The sequence below is a fragment of the Camelina sativa genome, chromosome 15, assembly GCF_030686135.1.
Source record: "Camelina sativa cultivar CO46 ecotype springtype chromosome 15, ASM3068613v1".
NCBI classification, from domain to species: domain Eukaryota; kingdom Viridiplantae; phylum Streptophyta; class Magnoliopsida; order Brassicales; family Brassicaceae; genus Camelina; species Camelina sativa.
The window spans coordinates 17,088,809-17,114,551 of NC_141894.1; the positions used below are offsets into that span (position 1 = coordinate 17,088,809).

The 25,743-nt window shown below is 36.2% G+C and overlaps 2 protein-coding genes and 1 pseudogene across 2 annotated transcripts; 1 reads left to right on the forward strand and 2 right to left on the reverse strand.

Moving 5' to 3' along the window:
* The first annotated feature begins 7,795 nt into the window (after nt 1-7,795).
* Nucleotides 7,796-9,104, forward strand: LOC104748578 (uncharacterized). Its single transcript, XM_010470194.3, has one exon. The coding sequence runs from the start codon at nt 7,857-7,859 to the stop codon at nt 8,967-8,969; it is 1,113 nt and encodes a 370-aa protein (XP_010468496.1). The 5' UTR covers nt 7,796-7,856; the 3' UTR covers nt 8,970-9,104.
* A 1,950-nt stretch (nt 9,105-11,054) lies between these two features.
* Nucleotides 11,055-11,687, reverse strand: LOC147926757 (secreted RxLR effector protein 161 pseudogene; annotated as a pseudogene).
* A 5,489-nt stretch (nt 11,688-17,176) lies between these two features.
* On the reverse strand, nt 17,177-21,353 carry LOC104747090 (formin-like protein 1). Its single transcript, XM_010468662.3, has 4 exons — nt 19,071-21,353; nt 18,776-18,981; nt 18,318-18,562; nt 17,177-18,232 (listed from the first exon to the last, which is right to left on the reverse strand). The coding sequence occupies exons 1-4, from the start codon at nt 21,023-21,025 to the stop codon at nt 17,408-17,410; spliced, it is 3,231 nt and encodes a 1,076-aa protein (XP_010466964.1). The 5' UTR covers nt 21,026-21,353; the 3' UTR covers nt 17,177-17,407.
* Between the last annotated feature and the right edge of the window lie 4,390 nt (nt 21,354-25,743).

The window sequence follows — 25,743 nt, forward strand, 5'->3', positions numbered from 1 at the left end:
GCTTTGATATGAAATGGATCCAGTGGATCATGAGTTGTGTTAGAACAGTGTCGTTCTCTGTACTGGTGAATGGTTCATCCTATGGTTTTTTCAAACCTCACAGAGGACTTCGTCAAGGAGATCCGTTATCTCCTTTCTTGTTTATCCTATGCGCCTGATACTAAGATTTTTGTGTCTCCTAGCAGGTTCAATTAACCTTACGTAGTTGTAGTACTTAAGGTGTCAATCCAGTTGGGAAAGTTTACTATCACTCAAAATGCAATCAAGATGTCACAAGTTAAGCCAATTCAAAGAGTGTTTTTATCTAACAGTCATAGAATGATCAAAATGCGAAACGGAAATGAGTCACAGAACTAGAAACAAGAATGCATGACAAGAAGCAAAAGTGAATAAAAACGCAAACGATTCTAAGCATGAACAAACGAAACAGTTCCAGGAATGTAATAAAAATCAGAAAGAAAGAAGTCCTAAGGATGGGGTAATTGATGTCGGTGGAGTATCCTAGTCTAAGGAGTGTTTAACATACCACAAGCAAAGTATCCCTAAACAATGAACATCACAACTTAGCTAATCCAATCTCTTGGCAAAAGCTACTCAGACTCAACCACTTCCATACCTTGCTCTCGCTAGAGAAACGTGGTCGAGCAGGCATGACAAACAAGTTCATTCACGTCAACAAACATCCTAGACAACTAATCTCTTAGGCTAGGAACGTAAGTCTCTGGCACTAGTTGGTCTGACATTTCATCAAACACCTTTTGGGTGCGGAAATGTCTCGAACCTAGTTCCAATTGATCATAGAGAAACAAGTAATTATAACTCTAGTCCAGAAGGGAATCATACAATCAAAGCTTAAACACTCTACATCCTAAGATCCTCCACCTAATCTATCCCATCCTCAATAACTAACACACTACTCAGATCCAAAAATCATAGTCAAGGATGCAAAAACAGAAATCATTGAAACAAGCATTATTAGGTAGATAAAAATAAGATGAACAACTTTGTAGAAGGAATCAAATGCAAAATCTCAATAATCTCAAAGATATCGGAATACAAGTCTGAGAACGTTTTTTGGATGCTAGGTTAAAACCTTCTGGAAAGGAAAACGAGATAAAAAAATAAGATCTCTCCGCAAAGACTTAACAAAATGTATATATAGTAGTCCAACATGGAAAGCCCTAAAACTTAAAACGACAAGGTAAAGCGTCGGTTCGGTAATCTCCTGAAGCATGTGAAACCAAACGTACTTCTTCCCGACATGTGCGATCGAGTCCGTGTGCGTCGAATGGAATGCAATGTCATCATAGCTCGGATGGAAGGCTGAGGAGCATGGCTTGGACGGATAGCTCGGACGGAACAGAGATGGTGACAATGGCTCGGACGAAACAGAGATGGTGACAATGGCTCGGACGAGACGGAGATGGTGACAATGGCTCGGACGAAACGGAGATGGTGACAATGGCTCGGACGAAACGGAGATGGTGACAATGGCTCGGACGAAACAGAGATGGTGACCATGGCTCGGACGAAACGGAGATGGTGACCATGGCTCGGACGAAACGGAGATGGTGACCATGGCTCGGACGAAACGGAGATGGTGACCATGGCTCGGACGAGATGGAGATGGTTACCATGGCTCGGACGAAACGGAGATGGTGACCATGGCTCGGACGAAACGGAGATGGTGACCATGGCTCCCAACGTTTCCTAAATACCTGAAATACTCCAAAATACACAATGTATGCAAGGATGATGCAAGAGCTACCTAGACGTGCAAAGTGTACAGAAAGAACTAGAAAATGATGCAGACCAATGAGTTATCCTAGCTAAATGCATGATAAAAATAGGCTAAGAAGAGATAAAATATAGACATATCAGCGCCGAAGCTCTTGTACACATCATGAATAAGGCAGAATCCGAAGGTAGAATATATGGAATGAGACTCTCTCCATCATGTCCTTCAATCCAGCATCTACTCTTTGCTGATGACAGCTTATTTATGTGCAGAGCCACGTTTAAGGAATATGGAGAATTCTTACAGTACTTACAGTTATATGGGAAGGCATCTGGCCAAGAGATCAATTTTCAAAAGTCTGCTATCACCTTTGGGAAACGGTTAGATCCTTTCATGAAAAACCTGTTAGGTCTTTTTACTGGCATTGTCCAAGAAGGTGGGACAGGTAAGTACTTGGGGCTCCCAGAGTGTTTTAGTGGCTCAAAGCGAGATCTTCTCAATTTCATCAGTGACAGACTTAAATCGAGATGTAGTGGTTGGTATGAGAAAACACTGTCTTTAGGGGGAAAAGAGGTGCTTTTGAAATCTGTTGCAATGGCTTTACCGGTTCATGCCATGTCTTGTTTCAGATTGACCAAACATCAATGTAAACAGATTAACAGTGCTATGTCTTACTTTTGGTGGAACGAAAATGAGGTCAAACATAAAATGCATTGGGTTGCATGGGAGAAGATGTGTCGTTCTAAGGGTCGAGGTGGGTTAGGATTTAGGGACATTGGACAGTTTAATCAGGCTCTCTTAACTAAACAAGCCTGGCGCCTTCTTGATTCACCTTCATCCTTGCTTAGCCGTGTTTATAAGGGCAGATACTTTGTTGATAAAGATTTTCTGGAGGCTAAGTTAGGGTGTCGACCATCTGATGCTTGGCGTAGTATTCTTTATGGGAGAGAGTTACTTGAAAAAGGGGTATTGAAGACGACAGGGAATGGGATCAGTACAAGTGTTTGGTTGGATAAATGGGTGTTTGATGAACAACCGAGGCGTCCTGTCAACAAGGAGGTGCAGTTTGATTTAAACCTGCAGGTACACTCATTGATAAATGAAGCAGGAGACTGGAATGTACAACGCTTACAACAGCTCTTCCCTCCAGACGATGTCACTCGGATTCGCTCTTTTCCTCCGGATTTAAACCTCCAGGATGGATACATTTGGCCATATACCAATAATGGTCAATACACGGTGAAGAGTGGGAATTGGTTTCTTTCAAGGGAGGCTGAAGCTTTGGAGCATTTATCGGAAGAGGCTGTACGGGTTAATAAGGTAAAGGAGGAGATTTGGTCTGTGCTTACTGAGCCGAAGATCAAAATGTTTATGTGGCATGCCCTGTCTAGAGCTATTGCAGTTGCAGAATGTCTGAGGAGACACGGTCTGCAGGGGAATCCTATTTGTCAAGATTGTCATATAGAAGATGAAACAATAGTCTATGTTCTCTTTGGGTGTACGCTTGCGCGAGAAGTCTGGATTGCTACCTCTCTTCCCTTACCTGCTCAAGGTTTCTCGGACGGTGTGGTGGAGAATATTGGATATTTGTTACATCTTATGCAACGAGGAGAGCTGGATAGTCAACGACGGGCTGCAATTCCCTGGATCATGTGGGGTATATGGAAAGCTAGGAATAGCTCTGTTTTTACAACTCGGAGACAAGATCCTCATGTGGTGTTGGCTACAGCTTTAGAAGAGTCAGAGATATGGATTTATCATCAATATACTGACTCTCTAACAGTGCGAAATGAGGTTAGAACAAGGGCTCCGTCTACTCTGTTTTGGACAAGACCTCTCTTAGGGACTACAAAATGTAACGTTCATTGCTCCTGGGTGAGTGAGGGTGCTTTCTGTGGTGGAGCTTGGTTATTGCGGAATCATGAAGGAAATGCCCTTCTTCATGCCAGAGATGCTTTTGTTCCAAGATCTAATAGAATTGTTGCAGAGCTGCATTGTATTTGGTGGTGTCTCATGAGCTTGCAGTTGTTACACTATACGAAGGTTGAAGTTTGGTCGGATTGTAATGCAGCTATATTTGCGTTAGAGGATCCGTCTGCTTGGCCAAAGTACAGGTCGCAGCTAATGCGTATCCAAAGGGTGATGCAGGGCATGGGAGAAGTTACTTTTAAACTTTCCTCTCCGAAAGCTAATTCTCTGGCCAGGGACATTGCCAGTAGTGTCACTCGTGATGGTCGCCTCACTTCATATCTTGCTAGGGGTGGACCGGCATGGTTACATGAGAGGATTGAAGAGGACCGACGTCGAAGCTATTGACTTGTGAAGTTTCTTTTGGTTTGAGTGGTTATATTGTTTTACCTCACTCTTTGAGTCTTTTGTAATACTTTGGTTCTTTCAAATTTCAATACACGAGTTAAAAAAAAAAAAAAAAAGAGGTCTTGACTTTTGAGATAACACTACAAGAAAAATCAACATTCATAGCACATGATAAATGCTATCATATGTGTTTAATAGCGTTTTCATAAATGCTATGTTCTCCGCAGCTATCTTAGGTGTCACCTCTATTATAGCGTTTTTTACATGTTATTATATGTCGCTCTTTCATAACATTAACCAAATGCTATAATATTTTTTTCTGTAACACATATTTCGTGCTATTTTATATTATGCCATAGCATTTTTTGTTTGCTATATGGACTTCTTTAATTTTTTAATTTGATTTTTTATAATTTATATATTTGACCATAGTTTGTAGACTTTATTTAACTGGATTGATATTAAAAAAAATTATTTCATAAATCATCAACATACATAACATAACGTTAATATAAGCAAGTCTTACATATCATACCAAGTCTTATAATATGCTGCCCTGTTTGATCCAAAAAGCTAACATTATAACTTATAAGGATAGAGACAAACTTCGATCTCTTAAGTCTCTTCTCCTCTATCGCCTTCCCATCAAAAGCAGTACACACGTATGAAGAACTGTTCATGTTAGCATTCCCATCCAGATTCCCTGTAATCATGTGTATCCACATCAACTTAAAGCTTATGTTTCGATTTGTTTTTTCATTACAGTTCAAGAGTATACATAGTTACATACCTCTACTCCAAGTTCCCTCTTGTAGATGAGCAATAAAACAAATAGGTATTATCACATGTATAGAAACACCCAATGTTCAACTATGCCTTGCCATCCAGCACCAACAGCTACAGCTTTTAAACCAATATTAAAATGGTTGTTCCTTCTTCTCTTTGTATACACCTCCAACATCGCTAATAGTTGTTTCTTCTCTCTGTATAACATTAAAAACAGATAAACTCACATTGCAACTGAAAATTTTAATACCACAACAAATCTTTGGCCTAGATAAACAACTCACAGTTTACGTCACAAATTATTAATGGAGAAGAGAGTTTTACCTCTTTGTATGTTGTTATCTTCTTGGATTCCAACTTTTGACAAACTGAGAAAATCCAGATGAATGTGCAATTGATCAAAATTAATACAATAATTTCAACTCGTTAATACAATACTAAGGTGCTTTTGTGGTAAAGAAAAGGAAGATAAATGTTGACAGATCAAATAAAGAAACTTCAGCTCAAACTCAAAAATCAAAGAATTATGGGTGAGTAGAATCAACACTAAAGTTATCTATAAAACAAGTAGAGAATCGGATAGAAAAGCATTCACCTTATATCAGCCATAAGTTCGACATTATAATCACCAATGTGTAGTTCATAGAATAAAAGCTTTCAAGCGGAAGATGGCTTGCTAAAAAAATGTAAGTAGCACGAGATAGGTAAGTGACTTACATGGTCTCCTTGAACTCAACTGGCACCACAATCAGATTCCTCGCAGTCCTCACCACTAATTCACACTGCAAAATGACACACAATCAGCTTCTCTGAATTGCAGATCCAAATCACAAGAATCTCTGGTAGCTTACAATAGGAGCAGATAAGAGATAAGACATACTCAATTCACCAAGGAACATCTGTTTGTATTCAGACACAACAATTTTAACACAAGACATTGATAGTCTCTCTGCAATTGATGTGACTTCTCTTCCATGTAACCAATCAAGAAACTTTATAAATCAAAGATCAAGACTTTACGAAACCCATATGATTTAATTAATTGAAAACCAGATAGAAGAAGAAGAAGATTACGTATATGGCTGGTGTTACGATGACGAAGGATCCTGTCGAAATGGTCCTAGCTGACGAGCGTTTCCCCGACAGTAAACTCGTGACGAAGACGATGGAGATCGGCGGGATTGCAGGAGGACGGACCGTCGTCTTCACCAGATCCACCTCTTCCACTTCTTAGTTGAACCAATTTTTGCATAGGAGTTCCACACCGTCATCTCATCCAGATCCGCCTCTTCTAATTCTTCGTTACTCATGAGTCTTTCTCTCCTGAAAGATTGTGAGTCTCTCTCTCATCTTCTTCCTTAGGTCAGGAACACGGAGATCTCATCTCCCGACTCTCTCAGATTGCCCTAATTCTAATTTGGGGGAAAAAAATTTAGGTCACGCGATGCTTAAGAGAAGAAAAATGTTTTAAGTGTTTAAGGGTGAGGAAAAGTTTTGCATATATATCGATGGAATAAGTTATTTTAACTCTTGGTTTAGTGATTTTTTTTTTTTTTGTGCACTGTTTAGTGATTTTTAATCATAGCATTTTTCAAACGCTATTACATAGGACCAAAATTTCTGAATTTATTTTTAATAGCAGTTATGAAAACCGTGCTATCCTTATGTGCTATCAATAACGATTCTTCTTGTAGTGTAACATTACATAATCTAAACTTTTTGGTAGGTATATTCCTCTCTCAAATTTTCACTAATTTGGATAATAGTTTGACTATAGGACATATAAGGATCCATTTGAGATTTTTGAGTATTTTTTATAAATATTTGGAGAATTCTACATAATTATTTTATTTCTCTGAATAATTTCCATTGATTTAATAAAATTAAAATTTATAAACCGGGAATACGGGTATCTAAATCTATCATAACAAATATAGTCGAATATGTAATTATTTAAAAGAGGCTGTTATGAGATGAAATTTTTTTACGCATACAAGACAAGACGAGTATCCCGTCCCAAATATATACATCTAGGTTAAATACGTAAAATAAATAAAACAGAAACCGAATCCAAATTTGACTTAAAACTCCTAAACAAACTGTTGGAAATGTTTGTATTAGTTTATAATAATATATATGTAATATCACTTACTAAATTATATCTTAAATTTTTTCTTATAAATAGCAATCATGCAGGTTAGAGTAGAGGTTTAAATAAAAAATTTCCAATTTTTAAAAAATATTACACAATTATAACCCCGCACGTACGTACGGGTCCGAAACTAGATCTGAAATATTACGAAAACCCTGCATTTGTATCAATATTTTTAAGAAATATGTTTATAAATGTACCTCCGCATGTACGTAAAATATTCCAAACCTAATTTTAAACTTAGTTTTTTAAAAAATTAACTCCGTACGTACGTGCGGGTCCAATCCCTAGTGAGATATTAAGACAATCCCATAAATAGTTTAATGTTATCACTACCTAAGTGCATTATGCATATGTCTTAATTTTTAGTTATTAGATTTTAGATTTTGATTATTATTTTTTTGTTTTTGATTTCTTGGTTTTTAGTTTTGGCAATTGAATTTAAAATTAATAAATCAAAAATCAAAAACTAAAAGATAAAACATGTTCTCGTTGAAAATATTTTTAATTTACAAAAGCCACAAATTATGGTGTTTAGTTTCTCTTTGAAATTGGTAGAAGCCACTCAAAAAGTAGTTTTCATAAATTTAAGAGAATCTTTTTTTTGAAAATCTTCAATGATAAAAAAAATTGATTTTCAAAGAAACAAAATCTAAAGACTAGTAAACATTCAAGATCTTAATCAACAAAATTAATTTATTCTTAAATTATTAGTTTTAGGAAAAACAAATAAATTTAAAAGTAAACTTATATATATTACATAAATATACGCCAAAAAAACAAAACAGAAACGTCTCTCTCAAAACCCTAATCTTCGCCACCACTTTCCTTTTTGCAACCTCCCTGAATCCCCCCCCAAAACCAATGGATAAAACGGGTTTGCGTAGCGAGTTGGATCAAATTAGAGAACTGGGTGTTGAATTAGAGAGGTTGACGAGGGAGAAGAGTAATGGGGAGGTCAAGATTAGGGGTTTTAAAGGGGAAATAAATGAGCTTACGGGTAAGGTTGAGATGGACAAGGAACAGTTGAGGAAGGTATGTGATGAGAGGGTAGTTGCCAAGTTGAAATCTGAAAACGATAAATTGGTGAAGGAAAGGGAGGTGAGAGAAGAGTTTATCCAAGTGGTGAACAAGGAGAAGATTAGTCTGGAGAAGACAATTGATGAGGGGAAGAAGGAGGTTGATGGGTTGAAGAGTGAGATCCAAGTGCTTTTGAGTGAAAACATTGAGCTTAAGGACCGTGCTTTAAGTCGGGAGGTAAAGCTTGCTGAGCTGAATCAAAAAGTTGCTGTGCTGCGAAAGGATTGTGATGATCAAAGCAAAATTAATGAAAAGCTAAGCTGCAAAGTTGGTCAGCTAAGCAACTCCCTTGCGCAAGTTGAGCTCAAGAGAGAAGAAGCTGATAAAGCACTTGTTGAGGAGAAGAGACATGTAGAAGATCTTAAGGCTCTGATTTTAAAATCAGAGAAGACGACTGAAACAAGAACTACAGAGGGTCTTGAGATTGAGGGCGAGAGTTTGCTCACAGCAATGAATGATTTCGAGAGTCAGTGTGAATCATTGAAAAGTGAAAAGGCTATACTCCAAGAGAAGCGTGTACAGCTCAAAGAAGCTATGGGTGCTCTGAAAACAGAAGTAGAAGTCGCTGGAATGGATGCAGAGCGCAACTTAGCAATGCTAAAGAGAACTGCATCTGTGTTGTATGAATTGGAGAGCCGAGCAGATAGATTGACTTTCCAGAACCAGAAGCGAGAAAATGGAACAGAATCGTATGCCGTTGAGCTAGAGTCGATGGAGAAAGCGTTCAGAAACAAAGTTTACATAATTGAGGAAATGAAGAAAGAAGCTGTGGTAATGAAGCAAGCAACCGAAGCGGCACGCAAGATGCGGAACTTCTGGATTCTCCTTTCAGTTGTACTTGCGATTTTTGGTGCTACATCTTTCTTCCATGCCACACGCACACTAAGACAAAAGTAACCGAAGGTATCCACGGGCGGCAATACATTTAAATTTTTTATAGTTTGAAAGACCTCTTGGCTCTGTTTTTTATAGTTTGAAAGACTTTTGGCTCTCTTTTTTTAGTTAGAAAGACTTCTTGGCTCTGGTTTTTTTAGTTTGAAAGACTTCTTGGCTCTGTCCTTTCTTCAACACCGTGTTAACATTCTTCGTTTTTAGAAAAATATAAACCTATATTATTTTGCATAAATGTGGAAAACAAAAAGAACAAAAAAAACACGTCTTTGTCTCTGTCAATTTTAATCCCTCTCCTCTATATATATATATATATATATATATATTTAAACCGCTTATGACAAAACAACCGGATACTTTTTATAACAACTTGCACAGACAAAAGCCTGAGATCCCAGTTTAAGAAAACTAATGAGATGAGTTATGTTCATTGTCCGATGACGAAGATGAAGAAGAAGAAGACGAAGATGATGATTGCCTTATTGCTTTGTAGCGGGATGAATTTCTTGATTGACCCGCATAACAAAGTTTTATTGTGTCTCGGTAAAAATGGGATCTCCAACACTTTCTTACAAGTGGATCATCACGATGCCAAATCTGAATGCTCACTTCTCGTCAATTAGGTTCCCAGTTTGGTTCAAATCCAACCAGGTTCTTTGAAGAAGGTAAAAAAGTACCGGAGCAAGTGATTTATTAACGGTCACACTAATTTATGCATTGGTAATTTATAGTACTTGTCTTCAAACGATTTCTTCCAGCTTTATGCATTGGTAACCAGGTTCTTCTATAGATACGGTGTAACTCTCGATCATAACGTATGGTGAATTTGGATAATGAGTGAAACTTGCACAAGAGCACTTTCCTTAAAGAGTATTTCGACATTTCTCTCAAGCCCACGGCATATCGTTAAGGGTTTAGGATTTAGGGCTTAGGGTTTAGGGTTTAGGGTGGCATGCTTAGAAGAAAATGCATCTTCTTCTGCCATCTTCGAAAGTCCACTCCCTCGAACTTATCCAACTTGCCAAACTTTGAAGTCATCTCACGCAACGATGCACTCGTCATAGTTCACCAGAAAATACTCTTTAAGAATGTTGTATAAATACGGTGTAACTCTCGATCCTAACGTACGGTGAACTTGGATAATGATTGAAATGTGCACAAGAGCACTTTCCTTAAAGAGTATTTCCACCCTTCTCTCAAACCCAGGGTTACACGAAATCCCTTGTAGGATATGACAATCAAAATTTTCTCTCTTGTTCTAGGCTAAGATACAAGAGAAACAAATAGAGATGTTGTGTTTTGTTTTTGTGTTTTGTCACCAAAGTTTTTCTCAAACTTTGATTTTTGTGAATCTCTTGTCTCTCGTCTCTTTTCTCTTGTTTTTATTACTCTCAACTTCTTCCTCTATTTTTGATGTGGAGAAACAGAGTATATATATAATGTTCGATCGTTTCATCGTACGTTTGCAACCGTACAATGAACCAATGTAACCATTCACCAAAAGACCAAAAGTTGTGATGGTTAGTGAAATAACCGTTGATTAACAACTTAAATCACCAACATTCCTCCCCCATTTAAGTTTAATCTTTGATTCACAAAATCACACACATAAACCAAACTCATGCATAAATGTAAATATCGTAACGATTGAATTTACATCTTAGTAATATTACACATTCCAAATACCGGAGAATTAGGATGTCCAATGGATTGAATCCTTTCAACTCATTTGGGTACATGAAGATAATACACACACGAATTTCTTCACTACTCTAAGTGTTTATACTTGACACTATTATAAGCCATGTGTCCCTATCCATTCATGAGCATATAGAAAGCTAAGTCCAAGCTTCTTGATGCGGCTCCACTTCATACTCATATAGGTAGATCTTTTAATCTTGCACTTGCAAATGCAATTTTTCAAAAGATCTATTAAGAAGAGAACTTCAACCTAATCCTTTCTTGCAGGTTCAAGCACTTATTTTGGGATGATACAACAAGTGCTTCAATCTTTAACTGTAAGCTTTCCACATTGAATTCAGCCTCTAACGTTGTATTAGAGGGGAATTGGGTATCCCACAATTAAAAATTTCAAATGAACTTTAAACCCATCCCTCTAGCCGACTTGATCATCAAGTCTCTAGCTAACCCTTTAGTCAAGTGATCAGCTAGATTTTGCTCAGACCGAACAAACTGTATGGTAATAGCCCTATGAGTGATCAGCTCACATATCATGCTATGTCTAACACCTAGGTGTCGTGACTTACCATTATACACTTGGCTATAAGCTCTAGCCAAAGTGGTTTTACTATCACAATGTATACAAATTGGTGATACCGGTCTCGGCCACAATGGAATCTCATAGACTAAGTTTCTTAGCCAATCTGCCTCTTTGCTAGCAGCCACTAACGCTATGAACTCTGATTCCATAGTCGAACTTGTAATACAAGTTTGTTTCCTAGAAGCCCAAGAAATGGCCCCTCCTCCAAGCAAGAACACCCAACCACTTGTAGAAGAGTTACTTTCTACGTTGGAGTTCCAACTTGCATCGGAATATCCTTCTAATACCGAAGGAAATCCGACATAAGACAAACCATAATTTATGGTTCCTTTCAAGTACTTAAGCACCCGTCTTATAGCTTGCCAATGGTGAGTACTAGGGTTAATAGTATATCTACTCATCTTTCCTACCGCATAAGCTATATCCAGTCTAGTACTTGTCATGGCATACATTAAACAGCCAATCAGTTGTGAGTATTCGATTTGTGAAATTGCTTTTCATGTATTAGGCATAAGCTTCACACTCGCATCCATGGGAGTGGTCACAGGAGAACTTTTCTCATAATTGAACCTCTTAAGCACCTTTTCAATGCAATGAGACTGGGATAAACATAGGCCTTTGTTCTCACGCTTGATTCGAATTTCAAGAATCACATCCGCCTCCCCCATGTCTTTCATGGCAAAATTTGATGACAAGAACTCTTTTGCAAGTTCTACTTGTCTTAAGTCAGTACCAAAGATCAACATGTCATCAACATATAAGCAAATGATTACTCCATTAACGAAATCATCAAATTTGCTACATAAGCACTTGTCTGCTTGACTCAACTTGAATCCATTTGATAAGATAGCCTCATCAAATCTTTGATGCCACTGTTTAAGTGCTTGCTTCAGCTCATACAATGACTTTATTAACTTACACACATTTTGCTCATTTCCGGGCATAACAAACCCTTCAGGTTGCTTCATATAGACTTCTTCTTCCAAAACACCGTTCAAGAACGTTGTTTTAACATCCATTTGGTCGATCACAAGATCATTAATAGCAGCCAAAGCAATTAATAATCTTATAGAAGATATTCTAGCCACAGGAGCATATGTATCAAAGTAATTGATACCTTCCTGCCTTGGATAACCAATCTAGCCTTAAACTTATCAATTGTTCCATCGACTTTCATCTTCTTTTTGAAGATCCACTTGCAGCCTAAAGGCTTGCAGCCAGGTGGGAGATCGGTTAGGATCCATATATTATTCTCTACGATGGAGTCTATCTCATTGTTTACCGCTTCTTTCCAAAACGCAACGTCTATAGACTGCATAGCCTCATCAAACGTTCTAGGGTCCTCATCAACATGATAACAATATAAATATTGATATTCAACCTCATCTCTTGATCCCTCAACTAAATAAACCTGAAAATCAGGACAGAAAGATATTTCAATTCTTTCTCGATTGCTCTTGCGGAGCATAGGAGACGCATTAGAAGGAATGAGTGTGTCATCTCCTTCCTTTGTTCCACTTGACCTAGGAACAAGATCCTTTGGTCTAGGTATTGATGAGAAACGTGTCTCATCAAATATTGCATGTCTTGACTCAATCACGGTGTTAGCCGATATAGAATCATTAGATTCTATGACATAGAACCGATAAGCCTTGGAATGCTCAGCATATCCAATAAAGATGCAATCAATACCTCTTTCTCCCAAAGTTTTAATCTTTGGTTGGGGTAGTCTAACAACCGCCCTACAGCCCCAAACTCGAAGGTAATTCAAGTTTGGTTTCTTTTTGTACCAGAGTTCATATGGGGTAATCTTGTTCCTTTTGTTAGGAACCCTATTTAATAAATAGCAAGACGTTAACATGGCTTCACCCCAGAATCCGTCACTTAATCTCGAGTAAGATAACATGGAATTAACCATTTCTTTTAGGACTCTATTTTTCCTCTCAGTTACACTATTTTGTTGTGGTGTATATGGAGTTGTAGTCTCATGTATAATTCCCACAAACTGAATATAAACAGGATCATAATACTCTCCACCTCTATCGGTGCGTAACTTCTTAATCAAGTCACTATGTTGTAATTCAACCTCAGTTTTATAAACCTTGGATTTATCTAGGGCTTCATCTTTAGCATGTAATAGATAAACATAACAAAGACGAGTATGATCATCTATGAAAGTGATGAAATACTTTTTGTTCCCTAGAGATGGTGTAGCATGCAAATCACATAGATCACTATGTACAAGTTCTAGCACCTTAGAATTCGTTTCAATACTCTTAAAAGGTTTTCTAATTATCTTAGTCAACATACAAGTACTGCACTTCTCTAAATTCATGTCAAAATTAGGAATCAATCCTTCTTTAGACATATCAATCATTCTTTTATAGTGCACATGACATATTCTTAAATGCCATAGAGAAGAATCATTTTTGCTAGAACATGCCATGTAAATAGAACTCACAACTTTATTAATATTAAGCATAAACATGCCATTACAAAAATATCCAAATCCAACAAAGACACCAACTTTAGATAAAACATACTTATCCGACTCATAGACTTGTTTATAACCACACTTATTTAAAACACTACCAGAGACTAAGTTCTTCCTAATTCCAGGTACATGAAGTACATTATTGAGATCAATAGATTTCTCGGAACTAAACTCCAACACCACTTTTTCACGGCCTAGGATAGGAGCGGTTGACTCGTTGCCCATATGAAGTACAGAGCCATCTTGAACTAGTTCATAAGTCTTGAACCAGCCACGATCATTGCAAACATGTGTAGTTGCACCCAAGTCAATCCACCACATCACTCCATCATCCTGCATATAAAATGCCTCAAAAATGTTTGATACATAATACACATGTGAATGTGAATCATTTACAAGATTCTGACCTTGATGAGTGATTTGGCCTAGGTCCTTAGACCCTTGCCCTAAACTGTTTTGTCCCATTTTGTTCTTATCCTTTGCAGCTCGACAATCACGTCTAAAGTGACCCGGCTTGTTACAGAACCAACAAACGCTCTTAAGCTTTTTGTTAGGTCCACCGTAAGTGTTGTCATTAAAGGGACGTTTCTTCCCCTTATTCTTCATCTTAGAACTCCCACCTTCTTCCATCATATTGATTGAAGAAGGTTCAGCCTCTTTGGGTTTTCCACCCTCTTGCACCCTTCAAGATTCCTCTATGCGCAAATGGCTACCAAGTTGTACCAGAGACAACTCTTCCTTTTTGTGTTTTAACATGTGCCTAAAATCCTTCCATGAAGGCGGCAACTTGTCGATGATACTCGACACTGAGATGGATTCATCCATCTTCATGTTGTGTTGAGCGAATTGCCCTAGGATGCGAAGCAATTCATTGTATTGCTCCATAACAGGCCTTGAATCAGACATCTTGTAATTATTAAGATTATCTCACAAGGAACTTCTTACTAGAAACATCCTCAGCCATGTACTTTGATTCCAATGCATCCCAGAGTTCTTTTGCGGATTCGACATTTTGATAGACATCAAAGAGAGGATCAGACATACCGTTAAGAATGTGGCCACGGCATATGTAGTCATCGTTCTCCCACTTAAGTTGTTTCCTTGTCTCCTCCACAGACTCTTCTCCGCATCCTCCGTCACGGTAGGCATTGGCATGCTTAGAACATACACCACATTGAGTGTGGTGAGAAGGAAATGCATCTTCTTCTGCCATCTTCGAAAGTCCACTCCCTCAAACTTATCCAACTTGCCAAACTTTGAAGTCATCTCATGCACCGATGCACTCGTCATAGTTCACCAGAAAATACTCTTTAAGAATGTTGTATAGATACGGTGTAACTCTCGATCGTAACGTACGGTGAACTTGGATAATGATTGAAATGTGCACAAGAGCACTTTTCTTAAAGAGTATTCCGACCCTTCTCTCAAGCCCAGGGTTACACGAAATCCCTTGTATGATATGACAATCAAAATTTTCTCTCTTATTCTAGGCTAAGATACAAGAGAAACAAATAGAGATATTGTGTTTTGTTTTTGTGTTTTATCACCAAAATTTTTCTCAAACTTTAATTTTTGTGAATCTCTTGTCTCTCGTCTCTTTTCTCTTGTTTTTATTACTCTCAACTTCTTCCTCTATTTTTGATGTGGAGAAACAGAGTATATATATAATGCTCGATCGTTTCATCGTACGTTTGCAACCGTACAATGAACCAATGTAACCATTCACCAAAAGACCAAAAGTTGTGATGGTTAGTGAAATAACCGTTGATTAACAACTTAAATCACTAACAGGCCAAAGGAATAATGTTATCAAACTATTCAATTTTCTTTTGTGAGGACATTAACGCTTTGTGATAGATCTTGAATGATTCTAAAATTTATGTCCTTTCCATATGGTTTTATTGTGTCCTCTAGAAGCAAGAAACTTCGACACCTTAATTGTTGGCAACAACTTGTTGCATAGTGAGTGAGATATTTACAGTTTACAAGACAACTAGGTAATAGTCCGCACTATATGCGGGATAAATCGAATCAAATAAAATTATTATAAGTAAAATTATTTGGAATCTAAGGTGTCATGATAATAATTTTACACATAAAATTTTTTTATTCAAATTTACATTTCATTATTTTGTGTAACAATATGGTTCACCCGTGAAATATGGAAAAAAATGTTAATTATTGTGATAATTGTGATAATGCTATTTATTTTTAAGATTATTGTGATAATTAATTTTTAATATATACTCCTTTTGTTTCATAAAGAGTGTCATTTTAGAATTTTATTTTTGTTTCACAAAAAGTGTCATTTTACATTTTCAATGCACTATTTTATATTTTTTAATGCATATTTTCATTAGATTTTCTAGTTTTACCCTTAATCTATAACTAAATTAATAAATTAAACATTTATTAAATAATTTTCTTAATTTGTGTGAAATGTGTCAAAATGACACTTATTGTGAAACAGATGAGTACTTGAATAGTCATCAAATTTTTTAAAATAGGAGAATAAGTTTTGTATTTCAAAAAGTTAAATAGATGAAGAAGTTTTTTAATAGTTTATGAAATGTAATTTACTTTAAATAATTAAATGTGTTATGAAAATGATAATTAAATTATTAACTATATATTTTATTTTTCAATAGTTATGAAGTCTTTCATTTTAAAAAACTAACTAGTTAACAACCCGCACTATGTGCGGTATAAAATAATTATTAAATATTTTTATTGTAATTTTTATTTACAAAATCTATAATATTTATCGGTAATTAGAATCTAAAATTTGATTGGATAGTATATATATATATATATATATATATATATATATTGTATAATAATTAAATTTAACCCATGAGAATTATTGTAATATCAATATTATATTATCATATCATATGAACAAAGAGTTCTTAAAATTCTTAAAATTTATTTTAAAGATTTTATGAAAATGTAATGAAATGATATAATTAAGTTAAAAAGAGAATATAATTTTGGATGTTAATTATATTTTTGGAAAACTGATGTAAATAGTATTAAAACTAAGGACAAATAAAGGAAATAGTGTCTGGAGCTCTGTGAGTGCGATACATCAGCATTTTAAGTGTGAATGCTTCTCTTTTAATATATAAGGGATAGAAATAAACATTACCTTATATATTTTAATGACACATTTATGTATATAATAATGAAATAAAGATTTCCTTATATATTTTAATGGTGCATTTAATAAATCAAAAGACTTATTTTTGTAAATATACTTATCTTGGGATGTTTAATTGTAATTAAATCTCCAAATCGCTCTGACGACGACACATCAGCACTATCAACAAAATGTTTCTCTATTAATATATATAGGAGATTCCATAAATAGTTTACTGTTATATTATCACTACCATAGTTCATATATATTAATTTCTTGTTAATAGCAAAGAGATCAGATGAACAAATCTAAATTATCCTTAAATTATTAGTTTTAGGAAGAACAAATTTAAACGTAAACCTGTATTATTTTACACAAATGTGGAAAAGAAAAATTAAAAACACTTCTTTGTCTGTCAATTTCTTTCCCTCTCCTCTATATATATATATATTTAAACCTAATATGACAAAACAACTGGATACTTTTTACAACAACTTGCACAGACAAAAAGCCTGAGATCCCACTTAAAACTAATGAGATGAGTTATGTTCATCGTCGGATGACGACGCAGAGGAAGAAGAAGACGACGAAGATGATGATTGCCTTCGTCCAACGAGTCCAGGAAGTGGCTGTGGCAGCATTGGATTCACTGGGACAGGAAACTTATGAGCAGAACTAACCATTGTTCTTTCGTTTATCATCCCAACTTCTTTGCATACTCTGTCTACTACTCCAAGGAAGTCTCTAACCACCAAGAATATTCTAAACGGGTGCGCTTCTTCTTTAGCCGAGTTCCCATGGAAATACTCTGTGATTTCTTTCACTAGAGATAACGCTACACTCTCTTGAGCTTGTACTCTTATGATCTCTTCCTCAGCCTTTTTCAGAAACGTATTCATCGATTCCGAAAATCTCTGGCTGTTGCTTTCTTCTGTTGTGATCGTTGATTGGACTTGGATAGCCTCGTTGATCTTGGCGATGCCTTGAGAAAGCTTGGAGACGTAGCTGCTTAGTACTTCTGAGTCCATTGCAGCAGCTTTTTTGACGTTACTAAGCTCTGAACCAAGGCTTGATACGACTTGGAGGCCAAGTTTCCTGCATTTAATGTCATCTGTTTGGGTATTGTTACCTGAGAGACGTGTTCCTTCTGCTCGGATTATCTCTTGTACAACGAAATGTAAGAGTGTTGTTTTCCCGTCAGCGCCTTTGACATCGACTAGCTTGAGGAGCGTGTCAAGCTTGAACGCATGTGCATCACCTCGGTTTGTGCCAACGTTCATACGGTTTCCTGTTTTTAGAACCGCTTCTAGTAGCTTTAAGAACATCCTACTGTTCCTTAGTTCCTCACAAGCAGCCTACCCAAAACATTAGGAATGAAGTCATGATCCGATACAGACAAAGGTAAAAAAGAGAGAACATAAGCTTATTATAATATAATACCTCAAGAGTCTCAAAAGATTTCTTCAGGTATTCAACCTCAGACTCAAAGTTAGCTACATAGAGCATCGCATCAACTCTTTTAAAGGCGAACGGGATGTCTAGCATTGCCTTAAGAAATTTCTCAGCATGTCCAAGCTTAACAGGGGAATCATCTTTATACTCTTTCAATTTTCGCTCTTCTTCTTTTGTTGGTGCCATCTTCAGTAAGCTCTCAAGAAGTTCAGTCCCAAGTGTATCAGCATTGCCTGAAAAAAGCATAACAAAGAACATGAATATAAGATCAAGAATCTCCCAACCACAAATGACGCGAGGCTTTCAGCTGTCTACCAATTATTCATGACTTCAAACTCCTAGTTCAAAATGATTCTTACTCGCTTAACAAACGCAGAAAAACTCATATTTTGGAGATGAACGGAGAAAAAGATTGTGAAACTATGTATGTGACAGCATTAGTTTACCTTCAAGAAGAGCCTCACAAACTTCTTCGATAGTGACATTAAGTGCGCGAAGCAAGATGGCAATATTCTGAGCTTTCTTAGGATCCAAGACTCTGTTCTCTTGGTTTGGGTTGGGGACAACAGATCGTGGAGTAGTCTGACTCTGATTTGGTTTGTTGTCTAACGTCTTTGCCACAAACAACGTTTCAATCATCTCCTCATCTAATCTGCAAACCATATCAATAACTTGAATAACCAACATTACTCACAAAACCATAACTGTATCAAATAAGAGTGTGATGACACATTAACTCACTTGAAAGAGCTTGATCGAAGATGATCCCAAACCATCTCACGATCCGAACTTGCTCTAACTTTATCCCAATGTAACGCTTTTAACTTCGGTTTAGGAGTCTCCTCCGCCGGCTCACTCGCACTAACCGTCTCTGCAACCTCTACAGGAGAATTCATCACTGGATGGTTTTCGGATTGGATCACAAAAGGATGTGAAGGCGGCGTGAGAGAAGGGGGTCTCGAGATCGTCTCCACTTTAGTAGCCACCTGATTCCGTCGTCCCCACAACGGCATTGGTGGAGGAGGTGGCGGAGGAGGCGGCACACGTGAACCTCCCATTGCAGCCAACATCGCCGGAGACTGTAAAATCTGAGGTGAAATGTTCGAAATACGTGGTGATACATCTAAGCTATGACTAAAGTCTCTCTCCGGAGAAGATGATAGAGACTGCGAGTTCCGAGAAGACAACTTAGGTGACTTATGAGAAGCTTTCTCTGGTGAAGAACAAACTGATGAAGTGGACGAGGAAGAAGAAGAACGCAATGCGTTTAACTCTTTAAGAAAACCTTGTCCTCCTCCTCCAGGAGAAGAAGAAGATAGTAACTGAGACTGCAAACCTTGCCGGAGATTACTCATAAACGCCGGTAACACCTCCGGTGATTTCTGAAAACATCTATACGGTGATGTAGAAGCAGAGGAATGCGAAGGAGATCTCAAGTAAGCTTCTGGTGTATCGTTTGGTCGTCGTTCCGGTGATGTTGAAGCAGATGATAACGGAGAGGTTTCGAGATTCTCTTTTTTCTTGTTGTGATTCTCCGGTGAAGCTGTGAGTGACGTAACCGTCGGAGATCTAGAGATTTGATTTAATCTTCCTCCTTCATCGGAGTTTTTCAATCCCGACGATAACGAAGCTAACGACAGTGACGGAGACCTAACGAATCTGTAATCCGCCGGAGAAGTTTTTGACGGTTCTGGTGGTGCGGCGGTTGCGGCGGTGATTACTACAGGCTTTGATTCAGATCTTTTAGGACTCATTGAAGGAGAGATACTGATGAACGTTGATCTTCCCGGTGAACCTGAGCTTGAAGATGAGCAAGAGATAGTGTCATTGTTAACAGATCTAGGGTTTTGATGATGACCCGGAGCTCCGACCCGGTTTAATGTCTCTCGCCCGCTTTGTGAGCCACGTGGAGAGTAGAACTCTTCTTCTTCCTCTTCTCCGATTGAACCAACATCTGGATTTAACCGGAAGCTTCGTTTCATCAATGGAGGAAGTGGTTGAAGATCTGGTGATTCCAGTTTTCTTGAACTCGATCCGTTATTGCTTCGGTTGCTTAGAGATTGTTCATCGATGCTTCTTTGATTCACCATTGTTCCTAAGTAGAGAAACTCAGAGCTGTTGTTGTTGTTGTTGTTGTTGTTGTTGTTGTTACTGGTGGTTCTCTGTTTACTTCTAGCCTCTGCATTGCGCCGTGTTGGAGCCGCCCCGGTGGATGGAGGAGGAGGGTAGACTCGACGGCTACTGTCGGTGGTGTATGTTTTGCTGTCATCGGAGAAGTTGAGATCTTGGTTACTTGCTCTTCTTCTACGCCAGTAGAGTAAAGCGATGAGTATCGCAACTAAAGCGGCGGAGGAGACTGCGGAGATGGCGACGATGAGGAGTTTTTTGGAGTTTTGTGGGGATTTAGTGGCGTGAGGGACGATAAGAGATGAGATGTTAGCTGGGAAAGAAGCGAAGGAGGATGGTGAAGGAGGTGGTGGAGATGAAGGGTTTAATGGGAAGAAAGGAGAAGCGTTTGGGTCTGATGGTGGTGGAGTGGTTGAAGAGAATGGTAGCTTAGGAAGCGGTGGTGGTGATGGTGGTGAGGGCGGTGGTGAATATATAGGGAAGAATGGTTCGTGGAGTACACGACGGTCGGCGTGGATAAGATCTAAAGATGAGAAGTGGAACAAGAACAGGAACAATAAGAAGAGCATTGTGTTGTGTCTTCTTCTTCTTCTTCAAGATCTGAGAAGAGAAGAAAATGAAAGAGGAGAGTGATGAATCCAGCTATGATTGTGTTGTGGTAATGGTTTCGATTTCGATCGATCTTTTTGTTTACTCTCTTCTTTTGATTATTATTGTTTAATTGTGTTTTTGTGACATCTCTAAGTTTAGTGATGGTGAGAGGATGAGTGAGTAGAGAAGAGAGAACTAGAAAGCCAAAAGAGCTGATGAGAGGAGAGTGGTTAATTATTCGTGTTACGTAGTGGGGACTAAATTCAGACAAGAACATATGGGATTATGACACGTAGGAAAAGACGTGGACCTTGTAATAGTCTGTCCGCGTTTAAGTTGAAGTGTACACTGTGCATTTTGCAATTGCATTGCACCGTACTACGCAGAATATTAAAATGCGAGTGGATTTGTTTTTTCTTTATTTATTTAATTTAATTCGGTTTAAAAGCTTTTTGAAAAGTGAGACCAAAAAAATTAAATATTATTACGGCGGTGTGACGACGACTGTATTAAAGAAAGAAGTATGGAAAAGAAAATATTAAACTACATGGTTGAGAATAAGGAAGTGGGTGTATAGTGGGAGAACTAGTTTATTTACCTATGTTTACCGGCACTGTCGAAGAAAGTGAAATGGTCGGTCCATGTGTTTTCACCGAACGCTTGTATTGTATACAGAAAACGTAAACTTAGATTTCAGGTCTAACTGGTTTACTGGTGTAGATTTTTTTTTTTTTTTGGGAAAAGTCTAACTGGTATAGATTAAAAGGAGGAATTAGGATAAATAATATAATGAGAATATGAGATAAAAAAAATGTAAGAAGAAAATTAGACAAATTAATGGAGAAAATTGTCCTTTAAGTTTTAAGTGGAAAAGTGTTCAACAAAAACTGAAAAAAAAATATGAACTTTTACTCTTAAAAAGAAAACAGAGTAATTTATAGTAAAAAATAGTACCACTAATTTCTTTTCTTTTTTTTTGACAAAAAAAAAATTATTTTCCTTCTAAAGATGTTTTCCACTTACATTTAAAAATATATATGCAAAACTGGATTATAAAAATTATATTATCCTTGTCGAATTAAATCAATTTGAGCTAAACATGTAAAAAACAGTACTATTTTTATTAAAAAAAAATCTTCTAATTCGATTAGAGAATTTGACAGAAATGGTTAATTATGGGTTTGCTATAAAATTTATATGGTTTGGTATCGATTTTGTATCGTAAACCAATAAAATCAATTTATGTGTATACATAGAGTCCTATAAGTTTACTATAATTATGTTCAACTTTATAATGTTCATAATTATCGGAATTAGTACCTTGTAGATGTATTAAGGTACCAATTTCGATAGTAATCTCAAACCAGTATCTATTAAGCAATTAAATTCGATCGTTGCAACTAGTTAACCCATTAATGTTACATGAATACTTCTTCAATCCAATAACCATATTTCTAGACTTGGCCATTAAATTTTCTTCATACTATTGTCTATTGTGCGGCACTGCGGCTAAAGCAAATGCTCCCTGCGTCTCATGCAATGTTTTGGAACGAGAAACGTAACAATAACATATCGGTTTTGTTTGTGTTTGATTGAATATTTCGCAATCATTAAATGGGCACTACACATGTTATTAATAGTTTTAAAGCATTTTTTTTTGCTTGCAACAGAAAGACAAAGCACTAGAAATTGTTAGTATTGGAAAATGACAGATATAATGAATTTACCAGGACTCCAAAATTGATCAAATGAAATGAAAATCTTTTTTTTATTCTTATAAAATTTGTGGGCCTGACAATTTTAGGAAAATCTATAAAGTTAGATAATAATAGTGCATATAAAAGTTGAAATAAAATGAGGTGCTAGATAAACCATAATTGGACTAAGGGGGGTGTATTCAAATTGATATTTTAAGTGATTTGTGTGAAATTTACAAATTCTATGTTATTCAATTATGAATTTTAAAAAGTCTATTAAAATCCACTGTTATTGAACTGATGATTTAAAAATCTACTTTAAAATCTATTAAAATCCCTTGTTATTGAACTGATGATTTAAAAATCTACTTTAAAATCCACTGTTATTCAAAATAGTTTTGTGGATTAGGATTTTAATAATTTTTAGGATCTAGAGGATTCTAGAGGATTTGTTTAGTTAAAAATACAGAAATCCAAATCTCATGGTTTTAGGTGGGATTTGAAAGAATTTTACAGAAAATCATATGAACTTCCCTAAAATCTATCAAAATTCTAAATTTACTAAATCCCATCAAATTCTCCAAAATCATGGTTTGAATACACCCCCTAAGAAAAGGAGTAAAATAATTGGTCACGTGGGAAAGGTACTGAAAATGTAAGAGTACGAGAGTATCAGGTAAAAGTAAAACCACCGACACACAGGAATTGTTTTTATACTTTACATTTTATACTTTTACGCAAAAGACCTCATAAGTACACTCACTCTTTCAATAAAATTAGTTCGACGAAAAAAATAAAAAAATTAATGGTGATATTTGTGGAAAAGGAAAAAAAGACCCAAAAATTCATATATATTATGGATGCTGCATATGGATGTATGGTGTTACGATTGTAGTGTTAGATATCAAAGTCGCTTGATAAATGATAATACCACGGAAATGGTCGTTCAAGATGGTTATAGACTCCTGAACCCTTCCTTCCAGTTCCATATATGTCAAAGGTTCAGATTTCGGAACAAACATAACACTTAATTAATTTTGGAACATGCACATGCTTAGTCGGCAATATCTTCTAAAGAAAATGCATGTAGAAGTAGAAACAATGTCTAACCTAAGGGTACACCGTACACCCTAATAGTCACACACTTAAATCCATGTTGAAGCCGTTATGCATCTTAGAGAATCAGTGGCTGAGATGGGAGTCGTGATCAAGTAATCCGGTAAGAGTTTTCCACCCTTAAACTAATTATACTCTTTTTTTTTCAAATACGATTTTAAAAAAGTTTTAGTTCAGTATGAAGCTTATATCCATTGGAGAAAACTTAGGCGGATCGAGATCGTTGGGCGGTCAATATTTTGGTTTCTCGACAATATATAAGCACACGATTAGGTTTTTTTGTGGTTTATGAATTTCTGCATGAGGTTTTTCTATACTTAGTATAAAGTCTATGGATAAAATTAGTGACCTAATTTGATGATAACCTCCAAAAACTCCCATATATGCATGACTCTTAGGAATGAGTTCTCATCCCTATTTACAAAAGCAAATCACTCTAAGAGAAGGAAACATGAAAATGGAGATAACTACTACATAGATAAAAAAAAAACAAGAGATATAAATCGATATAGAAAACGTAATATAACCTAAATAATATGTAGTTATGTATCATTTGCCACTCGTTAAAAAATCAATTGTGTCTCCAGGGTTAGACTTCCAGTGTTGAGAACTTGAGATATATATATTCCGTATCATCAAAATATGTCCATCGACGATTAATTCATCTTCAACCAGCATCAAAACCCCAAGAGAATTGAAGGGACAGTCGGGTAAAAGAGAGTATGCCGCCTTGTCGGTAGCAAAAGCAAATAGCCAAATACTGTAGTACTTTTTGCTTTCATTTGGAGAATATTTCACTCTTGAGATATTAATTATTGGGTCGTGATTTTTATTCTGTTAGCATCGCATGCATTTGATTTAAGTATAATGTAACTTGTCTTCGAATATTTTCTAACTTGAACGTTAGATGGTCATTGTCCACATATCATCTCATCACTTCTCCACCTTAACGCTTCCAAGTTCCAACCGTCATGGGCCGTCGACGATAAAAATAATTAAAATTTATATTATAACTAAATTAAAAATGTATCTTAATTGTAGTAACTATTCATTATGTATACATAAATAAATTAAAATTCCATACTGTAATAAAAAGTCAGTTAAAACTATATTATTCATTACATATTTATAATCCATATATATATATATATAAATCTTACTATTATTATGTATAAACAATTGCTTATGATTTTAAAATTTTTATGCATACCGCGATAAATCGTGTTACAAGTATGAATAACTAAGGCTTTATACGGCTTCATTGACAACCTAACTAGACAGTTGAAGGTTGAGTCACATCGACACATCCTCGAATCTAGCCTCGGATACACGCACAATTTAGATAAATAGATGGAAAATGATATTGAAATGTATGCTGTTGAAAATTGTGAATAAACTTTTTAATGAGGCGGTGAAACTAAAATTAGTTGTAATTATAAAAATTTTGGAAAATAATGGAAATATAATTTTTTTATTACATAAGAATTATCGTCTAAGTGTTGTTTTAACTAACCATAAAGAATCAATGTTCCGGGAAAAAAATTTCTATTTTTTTCTTATTTATTAATAACCTTGAAAAGTGATCACAATGTAAATAAGAAATTAAAAAGATGGTACATAATAATGATAGTAGAGAGGAAGATACTCTTCGAATAAAAATAGCAAATTTTTGGGAGAAATTTTAACTCTACTAATTTAAATTCAATAAAACATTTTTTTGGTAATAAACAGAAAAACACTAATCAAACCTACCAGTGACACACAATGACACAATCAAAACGAGGGTATCACAAATCCATAACATTAAATCAAAATCATTTATATATATATATATATATATATATACAAAAAACTGCCACGCAAATTCATTACGAAAGGAAAAT